This window comes from Eucalyptus grandis, chromosome 7, assembly GCF_016545825.1.
Source record: "Eucalyptus grandis isolate ANBG69807.140 chromosome 7, ASM1654582v1, whole genome shotgun sequence".
Lineage (NCBI taxonomy): Eukaryota > Viridiplantae > Streptophyta > Magnoliopsida > Myrtales > Myrtaceae > Eucalyptus > Eucalyptus grandis.
The window spans coordinates 238,387-249,402 of record NC_052618.1 but is presented as its reverse complement, the minus strand read 5'-3'; the positions used below and the strand labels follow the sequence as shown (position 1 = coordinate 249,402).

At 40.7% G+C, this 11,016-nt stretch overlaps 1 protein-coding gene across 2 annotated transcripts; it reads right to left on the bottom strand.

Moving 5' to 3' along the window:
• Nucleotides 1-4,078: 4,078 nt before the first annotated feature.
• Nucleotides 4,079-6,103, bottom strand: LOC120295732. 2 transcript variants are annotated; one of them, XR_005553074.1, is made up of 3 exons: nt 5,778-6,103; nt 4,418-5,219; nt 4,079-4,241 (listed from the first exon to the last, which is right to left on the bottom strand). XR_005553074.1 is itself a non-coding variant. In XM_039317200.1 (2 exons), the coding sequence occupies exons 1-2, from the start codon at nt 5,869-5,871 to the stop codon at nt 4,498-4,500; spliced, it is 816 nt and encodes a 271-aa protein (XP_039173134.1). In that variant the 5' UTR covers nt 5,872-6,103; the 3' UTR covers nt 4,133-4,497. The 2 variants fall into 2 exon arrangements, 1 of the variants encoding a protein (XP_039173134.1); XM_039317200.1 differs by having other exon boundaries at nt 4,133-5,219.
• Between the last annotated feature and the right edge of the window lie 4,913 nt (nt 6,104-11,016).

Here is an 11,016-nt window from a genome sequence, read left to right as displayed (position 1 = left end):
CAAAGGCAAACGAGTTGTTACTTTTGATATGAAGAATGTATCTTAAGGTTCTTGAGGTGAGATTTCGAGAAAGAGATAAAGAGTCATTGTGGTGACTCGCATGAAGCAAGAGATGAGCCCCAAATTGATTTAACTGAAGATTATAAAGTAATGATTTCTTAGTTGCAAATCGCGTGTTCAAGAAGTGTGTGTTTCAGATGAATAATAAAGAGTCCCATGGAAATCTAGTGGAGTTAAATATATATATTCTCGATGTTATTTTAGGGGTTGTTTGGTTATCCTCACATCGTGATACTGTTGTGATTATCTGCAAACTTAAAAAATATATAAAATAATGTTATGAATTTGGAAAGTATTATTGTTGTCAAATATGTTTTTTTGAGAATCTTTTGGGTTTGTCTTCTTATAGGGAAATTGGTTTTGGTATTGATTAGATACTTGATGCATAATTTTTTTAAGGTACCGCTTTGAATGACATTTTCTAAACTTGAAAAAGAAAAAGAGATGATGAGCCTACAATTATTTTTAGAGCAAAATATGGCCATTACAAATTTCTTATCATGCCTCTTGGATTAATAGATGTGCCTTCTACTTTCATAGATTTGATCAATAGAGTATTCAAAGAGTGTATAAATAGATTTATTGTGGTGTTCATCGAAGACATATTGACTTACTAGAAGAACTTACGAATCTTTGTCATAACCTTTAGTCTGGCTGGGTCTCAGTTCCAAGTTTCACCTGCATTTTTCAACAAATTTTTATTTTTTATTTTGTAGCCTTTTTTGAATGGTTGTGGCATGGAAATATTTCGTGTTTTTATCACCCCACTTCAGCCGCTCTATTCTTGATCTCAAGTCCCAGTACATCTGATCTGCACAGATTCTCTATTTGTTCCGTAAGTTCCTACTATTTATTTTTGTGTGCAGGTAAGCTCCAGAAATTACTTTCTCCTTGCAACTCATCTCTTAGGTCATTAATCCGCTTCCGGTTGTTAAGAAAAGTTATCTTGCTCCATTTGGCTAAAGCTAATGACACGCTTTTAATTTCAGTACCAAATCCTCAGCGACTAGGCCAGTTCATTCCAAGTGTCCTTAATGATCCTACTACACTCTTCATTTTCCAACCAAAAGGCCTTAAATATGAGAGAGTAAAAGTGGGCTATGGTTTAATTCATAAAAAAATTTTGAATTCGTAAAACAACTCCGAGCAATGATTCGTAAGCCCGATATCCGACCCGGCCCACATGTACTGGGCTATTAATCATATTCACAATTTTTCTTCTTTTAAAGTAGAGAGAGAGAGGGATTTGTCAAAAAAAAAAAAGTAGAGAGAGAGGGGGGTTTATTTTTATTTTTTTGGAGGGAAAGCAATCGGGGAGGGGCGCAAACGGAAGGACGGTGGGGATTGCGTTGGCCGCCTTCGAAACTTTTCCTCTCTCCCCCACTTTTATCCCCCTCGTCGCCCGCCATTCTTGCGACCCCCCGAGTCCTTCCTTCATCCTTCCTTTTCCTTAGAATTCTTCATCTCCCTTTTCTTCTGTCAAATTTATCATCTTCGTTTCGACTAACGTCCGTGATTCGATCAGTGCCATGACATGACATGACATGTGCTTCCCTCCATTCCACCCATGTCAACCGTCGCCCCCGACACTATCCTCAAACGAAGACGACCCGCCCACCACCCCGTCGCGCAAGGCCAAGACAAGAAGAGAAAGAAGGAGCAGTGCGTAGCAAAGGAGAAGGTGGCGGCGACAGCGCTGCGTGAGGTGCGGCACGTTAGGATCCCCTTGGTTTGAAAAGCCACCAGGCGCCCTTGCAAGTTCATCTGGCTAGAGGCCGGCCGCCTCTTCGCGATAAATTTTAATTACATTTTATTTTATTTTGAATTTTTATTATTATTTTCTTTTGGGCTTTTTTCTTTTCCTTTCGTTGGTGGTCAGCCATCGCCCATAGACGACAGCCGGCCATGGCCAGTCTATTGGCCTCACCAACCACAAGGGAGGCCCTATTGGGTGAAGGCAAGCCCCAACGAGGGAAACCATTACCTAGGCTTGGCCGGGCGAGGGCAGGTCTCACCTAGGCTAGATTTGGTGAAGCTGGCCCTTGCATAGGGCAGGGCGGCCTTGCTAGGCATTGGTCGGGCGACGCTGTGACGGCAATGCCAGTCGAGGGGAGCCCTTGTTGGGGCTTGCACTCGCCCTTGTCCTTGCCCTTGCCCAAGCGGGTGTTGGCCTCACCCAAGCTAAGGTGGCCTCGCTCGGCGTCACCGTCGCTTGGCTGACACCTAGTGAGGTTGCCCTAGGTTGGGCAAGGGTCGACCTCACCAGATTCGGCTTGGGCGAGGCCGACCCTCGCCGGGGCTGCCCTCTCCTTATCGGGCCTCACTTGTGGCGGGCAAGGCTAGTCGATTGGCCGTGGGCAATCGTTGCCTGTGGGCGATGGTTGGCTATTTACAAAAGGAAAAGAAAAAGTCCAAAAAGAAAAGAAAGAAAAAAAATCAGAAAAAATAATAAAAATTCAAAAAATATTAAAATATTATTAAAATTTGTCAATGTCTACGCAATAGGTATTACACAGCATTGCTGACGTCTACGTTAGGATTTTATGGTCGAAATTGATCAAATGAACTCAATTGACAAAAAGTGAAAATATTTAGGATTAAATTGACAAAATTATAAGATTTATGACCGAATTGACGAAATTGCAATAAATTTATGATTTTTTGGATAATTTTCCCTGTAAAACAAAGACATGTTTCATGCCTTTCTTTTATCACTAGCTTACAACTATAGCCTACAGGTGATCCTTGTGGTATACGTGTCATATTAGGCTCGAAGATCAACCTCATATCCTTTTATGTACATCGCAATTTCGGCTGAGATTTCAATCCATGCCAAAATTGGATTAGGTCATGCCTTTTAATGTAAGGTCGATACCTAAAAACGCCCATTTGCCTTTCGCTCGTCTCGAGCTCAACAGGCTTCTCACCTGTTAATCGAGGTTTTTGTTTTTTTTTTGTTAGTACCTGTTAGTCAAGTTTACTTCCCACGCTTGGTGATAAAAAAAGAAAAGCGAAAAAGGAAGAAGAAGAAAGAATTTGTGCATGCTAAGTTTAAGTAGATATGATCATAATTCAACAACACGTTGGGCTTGCGCACGTCAATAAGATTCTAAAAGCCCAACAAGATTCCAAAATACAGTTTCAAGTTACTTTTCGAATGGTAAGTAATTCATTTTTGGTCTCCACGTCGAATACTCCGAAACAACCTTAAATAGGTCCGTTCAAGCCCAGACATTGTAAGAACAACATTTAACATTTTTGAATTCGTTGAACAGCTCAGAGTGATGATTCGAAAGCCCGATATCTGACCCGGCCCGAATGTACCGGGCTGTTAATTAAATTTACAATTTTTCTTTTTTGAAAGTAGAGAGAGGGAGGGGTTTATTTTTTGGAGGGAAGGCAATCGGGGAGCTGCGGATGGACGGTGGGGATTGGATTGGACGCCATTGAAACCTTCCCTCCCCCACCTTCTCCCTTGATCTGTCGCCCGCCATTCTTGCAACCCCCGAATCCTTTCTTCATCTTCGCTCTCTTTCTGCCCTGTCTACATGAATTAGCATGCGTAAGGTAAGGCTCCACTTGTATTCTGCATAGTAGACAAGGCTCGGACATGGAATTTATCGCATTTGCACCATTCGTTCCTTGGCCTATATTGAAGAAAGTTCCATGAAATGATGTTTATTATAAGCGAGGATCTGCACAGCCCTTGCCTCAGCTTTTGAGGGTTGGTTGGCGGCCCTCAGTCAACCATGGCAAGGGTCAAACGACGCTCATTGTGCCTTAATGATGCTCACGTCCTTCAATCTCGCTCGACCATAGCAAGCTCTATGTCTGTCTTCCGTGACCATGGCCAGCCCTTCAAGTGTTACTAAACTGATTTGAAATTATTATCAGTAATGGCTCCTCTCTTGAGCTCTTTTGTTTTATGGTTAAATATAATTTATCATTTAACTGGAATACCATATATACGCAAATTTAGGACAAAACCCACGCCAAAGCTAGTCTAACCCATCGGAAGTATAGCTTAAAGAATTAATTCCTGATGGTCAAACAAGATTTGCTAAAAAAGGTCTTAAAAACAATCCAGAAGCAGAAATATCAGAATTGCAGAGAACAGTAGAACCAATTTCTCTTGCGACTTTACTTCTATACAGAGATGGTGACGATCATCAGGTCATATCCTGTTGAAAGCAAATCTGATCAGTTCGTTTACACAACAAGAAACAAGACTACACACACCCAAACATCTCAAGGACCTCTGATGGCAAATCTGACAAAGCTGCAGTTTGATGAGTATTTAAAATTTCTACTGGGTAATGTTTGCAGAAGTAACATCCGACAAAGAGTTAAAGCGTACATTTTGCAGAGTGTTTTCATCTCCACTGCCGGCAAAGTTCTGGGGGAGACTGCCGGCAAATTGCAGCGTGCAATCTTTAGTCAATCTCCGCTGGGAGTGGGACTATCCTCAGCAGCTTGGGGATCACATAAATCAAATAGATCCACAAGTCTTTCGGCCGGTACTTTAACCACATCATGGCGAAACCCAATGTCTGAGACCAAACAACTGATGCAATACTTGCCATAACTCACAGCTGCCAGACCACCAACTGCCAGACCACCAACTGCCAGACCACTAACTGCCAGACCTCTAACGCGGGTCGTCAACAATGTAAGTGGAGAGAACCCGACAGCACTTACAGCAGCCTGAAAAGCTGCTGCTTGCCCACTTTGGCCTCCGCTACCTGCTGTCACCACAAGCAGACCTGTTTTACAGTAGATAGCAAAGTCCTCACAGTTGTTCTTGAAAAGATTGTAGCCTCCAAAGCCATTCTGGAGGAGGTAAAAGGCACGGTGAAGCACATCTTCAGGGGGGTCGGATTTCGCAAGGGTGCAAGTCCCTCCTCGAGCGCTAGCAAGATAGAAAACAGGGGACACGCCGTACTCAAAGAGGTAGAGGTTTCCACCTGAAAGGAAGCAGTCGATGCACGAAGAGATGACACCATCAAGCCTCGACTGATCTCCGCATATCTGGCAATCTGTGCCGACGGGAGGAGAGGGACATGAGCTCGAAATGATGCGGTCTAACACAGGACCCCTGCCGATTTCATGTCCTGCCCCTCGAGTGAAGTGAATAACCTTCCCTTCACCAACGTATATTCCTGTTTGCGAACTCAAAAGCGACAATCTTTTCAGTACGCGAAAGCAGCTAAGTTCATAGAAGGTACGTGCTTGTAAAGAACATAATCCGGACGATCAAAGGATGGAAAGAATTCGACCTCCTTCAGTTGACAGGAGTAACCAACGATTCAGAAATAGCAAAGGGAGCACAAGCTAAGCAAGGACGGACAAAGGGGTGGCAAACTTCCAAAAGGGTCAAGGGGATTCGATCTCTCTGCCAGGTTGAATACGACTACTCATCATAAAACATCTCCTTTTATACAAAAATCAGCAACGTTGCCACAATCTATATTAGCAGAAGTGGTAAAAACAGGATAGAAAATCCACCAAGAGAAGGAAAACGACCTCTCTCACAGATCCACGAGGGCAAAGCTCCTATATATGAAACTAGGAAAGGAAATTATCAATCATGTGAAAAATGGAGCAATTTTATAGCCAAAAAAAAAGCAGAGGAGTTGAGGCGAAGTCATCACAGCCACCACCACCATCATCGTCGCAAAAAAGATTGCATTGGAAAAAGCGAGAAAAAGGGAACGTGCCGTGGCCGGCGTAGAGGTAAAAGTGACGCCAAGAGTAGATGTGATCCCCAGGCTTGAGTTGGTCCCTCTCGATCTTGTTGGACAGCACTCCCATCTCTGCCTCTTCCGCTTCTTCTTCCTCTCCCTCTGCTTCTTCCTCTGCTTCTTCTCCTTCTTCCCCTTCTTCCTTCACCCTGGCTTTCGATTGGATTGATTGAGATATGAACGTTTGGGTGGGAGAGGCAGTCAGTTTCTCCTCTACGCTATCCCCCTCACACTCTTGGGAGAACTCTTGAAGAAAAAGGAGGAGACAAAAGTAAAAGAAAGAAGGACGTTCCAACAGAGAAAAAGGGAAAAAGAAAGAAGAAAGCAGAAAAGGAGAAAGAAGAAAGCGGGAGAAGGGGAAAATTCGCGCCCTTATGATCCGGACAATTGCCAAGCTGTCCCAATGCTTGGTAAGTGCTTGTGCCCTCATTCGTTCAACCAAAGTAACTTTGGATCTAGGACTTGAAGATTTGTGTAATGAAGTCTGAATTTTAAGTCGTTGAATTACGTATTTATATAGAAACAATAGTTTAAGGTGATGTGAAATTGTAAGATTTTACGAGGATTTCAATTTGAAGGTCTACCCAAAATGAAATTTCAAAATTTGTTGCACATGCTGTCAAGTTCCAAGCAGTAATCTTTGGGGCTGAATTTCAGCCATTTCTGGCGAGTTTTGGGGCAACCAAGCTGGGATTCTTGTAGTATATTGAAAGCGCTTTTTATTGACTATAAAAATGCTTGAGATGGAGTTCGGTGGCAAAAGTTATGGTGTCATAAAATTTCACACTTAAGCTCTGCATTGTGAACGGCTGGAATAATCGCTTTGAGTTTGTGATTGGTAGTATAGCCGTTTCGTAGTTGAGGTAATGCATTACTCAATTTTAATGTTGTTTGTCACTTATTTGATAGGATCGCAAATTCGCCGATTTGAGTAACATTTGTTATTTGGTCATAGGCGTTTTGAGGAGAGTGATGCTATCTCTTCTAAAAAAATTTAAACCCATGTTTTCAAATGATAAAGGGGATCTATGCTTAGAATCAGGGAAGACCAGGTTAGTTGCAGCATGTTTGTTATCCTATAACAGGCGAACCTCTATTCAAGCCTTCTAGGGACTACCTTTTAGTTGTGAACTATTCGGAAATTTAAATTAGAGATGCTCAAAGATGCTATGAAAGTAACATCTCTAACTTAGCCGAGCTGCGTTTCTTAGAGGATTGTACTAGGCTTGAGAAGAAGAAGTGTTTAGAGAGACATAGAGAGAATTTGCATAAGCACACACTTTACTTCAAGGACTTTGCCCCAAACACTACATCCTCTTTATCTTTTATAGGCATTAAGAGGTCACAAAAAACAAAGACCAAATTCACGGGTCTTAAAACACACAAAGGCTCCAGGATTCTTGGTCGGGAATTATTATAGGTGATATAAATGGTGACTATGAATAGTGATTTCCCTAGTATATTGCTACAGTATTTTGCTATAATGACCCGTGCTACAGTAACTTTCGCTACAAGTCTTATATATTATCTTGAGAGTTATAGTTATAATTTGAATCATCAGAACTATGTCATGCAAGCCGTTCTTTCTCGTAGCGTTGTTCCATTCCAATGTCATCAGGAGGACCGTTGGTATTATGAGAGGATTCCCTCTGTGAGATCAGGGCATCCCACATACTTTGACTACTTAAGGCATGTTCTTCTTCATGAATCTTGGAGGGTCTTGGAGTGTCGACAGACATGACTGGTTGGGGCCAGTTTGCTGTTTAGGCATAATGAGAGACTGTGCTAGAGCCCATTCCAAGAGATAGAGGACCTTCCCATTGGGCATAGGATGCCTGAGTATATGATTCCTAAGAGGACCGTACGAGATCGTCCATGTTTGCCATTTCTTGTTCTTGTGATGGATGTGTCCTTACTTGATTCCATGTTTACTCGAATTCCTCGAGTGCTTGTCTATTAGCATGTTTGTTGCATAAAATTTGAATCGGGCACTTGCTATATTTTGATATTTGTGAATTGTGTAAGAACTAGTTGGTGGAAAAATATGTCCTATTTGAGAAATGAAGTTGAGAAATATTATATATTTTGACATCGCGAAACCTTTGTACAAAAAGCTCTTGATTTTGAGATGGTTTATGGAATGTTATAGAGATATCGATTTGTGAAATACCTTATGACATGCATTTGATTCAATTTGGTTTGTAAAATTACTTAATGAGACGAGTCTATTTCTAGTAGATGAATTGAATTGCGAAAGCTTTTTGTGATATATGAAATGAATTCTGGATTTGCTTTGTGGATTGTGGAATTGTATGCTCAAATATCGCTACAAGCCTAGTGAGGGGCTCGTGGGTATGTATACTTAGGATATCCTTGTGGGTCGAGCCATCGGTTAATAATAAGTGGAGATTTTGCAAAGGGGAATTTTGGTCGCATTGTCACTAGTCGTTGTATCATGACCATGGTTTGATGTTGAGCAACAGATTGGTCAACGAAGTGGACTACTGATATGTGATTTGAGTTTAGTTAATGAAATGGACCATTGACATGTGATTTGAGATTAATCATTTGGAATGGATCATTGACGTGTGGTTTTTATATGAGATAGATCAATGGAATAGATCATTGATGTATGGCATGAGATTAACCAATGGAATAGACCATTGACATGTGAATTGATTGATGAGATTAATGAATGGATTTGACTATTGATATTTGTTTTGATATTATTATAGAATGAATATTTCTATTATAAATATAGCTATGTTGAAGTATATGTAACTTATTTTCTTATTATATGTTTGTTATATTCTGAATTTTGGATTAAAAGAGTTGTGGTTTTTGGTTGCAGGTATGCATAATGGGTGCTCGATCTGCTTAGAAAAGATATATTACTCGTTGAGTTGTGGTTGCTCACCTATTTATTTTCCGAACTTTTTTTTTTCAAGTTCCTCAACTAACAATGAGTATTATGGGAGCGATATCGACGGGGGACTTTAGGAAATGTTTTTGGGAGCTTTGAAGCTGTGCCTTTTGGGTGGAAGGACGGCCGTGTCATCTCCTATTCGTGATGGTTTTGGGCGTCACGTTTTGTAGTATCGGAACTTAGATTATGATCTTTTATCAGGTAGAATTTATAAAGATGCTGTGTGGTTGTATGTTAGAATGCGTCAATGTGGATGTTTGCTAGAATGCGTCAATCTTTTATTAAGTACTGGAATGGATGATTCATTTTGAGTCCATGCGGTTATTGATCTTGATTTGGAGAAGCTTATTTGGCTTTATAAAGTGTATCAAGGGCAAACGAGTTGTTACTTTTGATATGAAGAATGTATCTTAAGGTTCTCGAGGTGTGATTTCGAGAAAGAGATAAAGAGTCATTGTGGTGACTTGCATGGAGCAAGAGATGAGCCCTAAATTGATTTAACTGAGGATTATAATAATGATTTCTTAGTTGCGACTCACGTGTTCAAGAAGCGTGTGTTTCAGATGAATGACAAAGAGTTGCATGGAAATCTAGCTATATATATATTCTCGATGTTATTTTAGGGGTTGTTTGGTTATCCTCACATTGTGATACTATCGTGATTATTAGTAGACTTAAAAGATATAAAAAAGAATGTTTTGAAGTTGGAAAGTATTGTTGTTTTTTTTTGGTAGAAAGGGTAATAATTATATTGAGGACATGCAAATGTATAGAAAATCTCGGCATCGAAACTTACACTCAAGAAGAAAAACAAACCTGAGTGAAAGGATACTAGGACGTAAAAGGAACAACCGTGACAAAAATAGAGCCACACAACCACCAAAACAAGCATGGCAAACAGAAAGCTCGTAACACAACTAGGGCGTCAGAAAGCCACACCAGATAAACAAGCAAAAAACAACCCCCAGCCAGGCAGGAAGGTCGAGGAAACTAACACCAAACGTGACTGCAACCACCACGCCCAAAAATCAACCAGCCGGCAGGAGGTTCCCAAAAGAGAAAACGATGGGGTCGATATCCTAAGAACGCTGTAGCGTCCTATTCCTAATGGAATCGTCCACACTCCTGAAGGAAAGGGCCTTATCTTTCACGGCTCTAAGTAGATGCTTCTTCATGGCCAAAACAGAATTCGGCTCTCCCCTGAATAGGATATTGTTCTTGTTCCTGTTCTTCCAAATGATGTGGCAAACCGCACCGAAGGAGAAATGGGCAACACACTTATAAAATTCTGGAAAGTATTGTTGTTATCTGATGTGTTTCTTGAGAATCTATTGGGCTTGTCTTCTTATAGAGAAATTGGTTTTGGTATTGATTAGATACTTGATGCATCATTTTTTAAGGTACCACTTTGAATGACACTTTCTAAACTTGAAAAAGAAAAAGAGATGATGAGCCTAGAATTATTTTTAGAGCAAAATATGGCCATTAGAAATTTCTTATCAAGCCTCTTGGATTAATAGATGTGCCTTCTACTTTCATGTATTTGATCAACAGAGTATTCAAAGAGTGTATAAATAGATTTATTGTGGTGTTCAGTGAAGACATATTGACTTACTAGAAGAGCTTACGGATCATTGTCATAACCTTCAGTCTTGTTGGGTCTCGGTTCCAAGTATCACCTGCATTTTTCAACATGGAAATTCTATTTCGCTACCTTCTTTGAATGGTTGTGGCATAGAAATATTTTGTGTTTTTATCACCCCACTTCAGCTGCTCTATTCTCGATCTCAAGCCCTAGTACATTTCTTCTGCACAGATTCTCTATTTGTTCCATAAGTTCCCGCTGTTTATTTCTGTGTGCAAGTAAGCTCTAGAAATTACTTTCTCCTTGCAACTCATCTCTCAGATCATTAATCCGCTTCGAGTCGTTTAGAAAAAGTTATCTTGCTCCGTTTGGCTAAAGCTAATGACACAACTTTTAATTTCAGTACCGAATCCTCAGCAATTAGGCCAGGTTCATTCCAAGTATCCTTAATGATCCTACCACACTCCTCATTTTCCAATCAAAAGGCCTCAAATATGAAGGCTTTGCTCCTCTTCTCCGGTTCAACTAATAGAGAGAGTAAAATTGGGCTATGGTTTTATTCATTCAAAAATTTTGAATTCATCAAACAGCTCCGAGCAATGATTCCGTTTACGATTTTTCTTTTTTAAAGTAGAGAGAGAGGGAGGGGTTCACTTTTTTTTTTTTTTTTTTTGGAGGGAAAGCAATCGGGGGAGGGGCGCAAA

Coding starts and splice junctions, on each gene's coding strand:
- LOC120295732 (XM_039317200.1), bottom strand. CDS start 5,871: ATGGGAGTGCTGTCCAACAAGATCGAGAGGGACCAACTCAAGCCTGGG. Junction 5,220..5,777: donor TTACCTCTACGCCGGCCACG/GCACGTTCCCTT, acceptor GTTCGCAAACAG/GAATATACGTTGGTGAAGGG.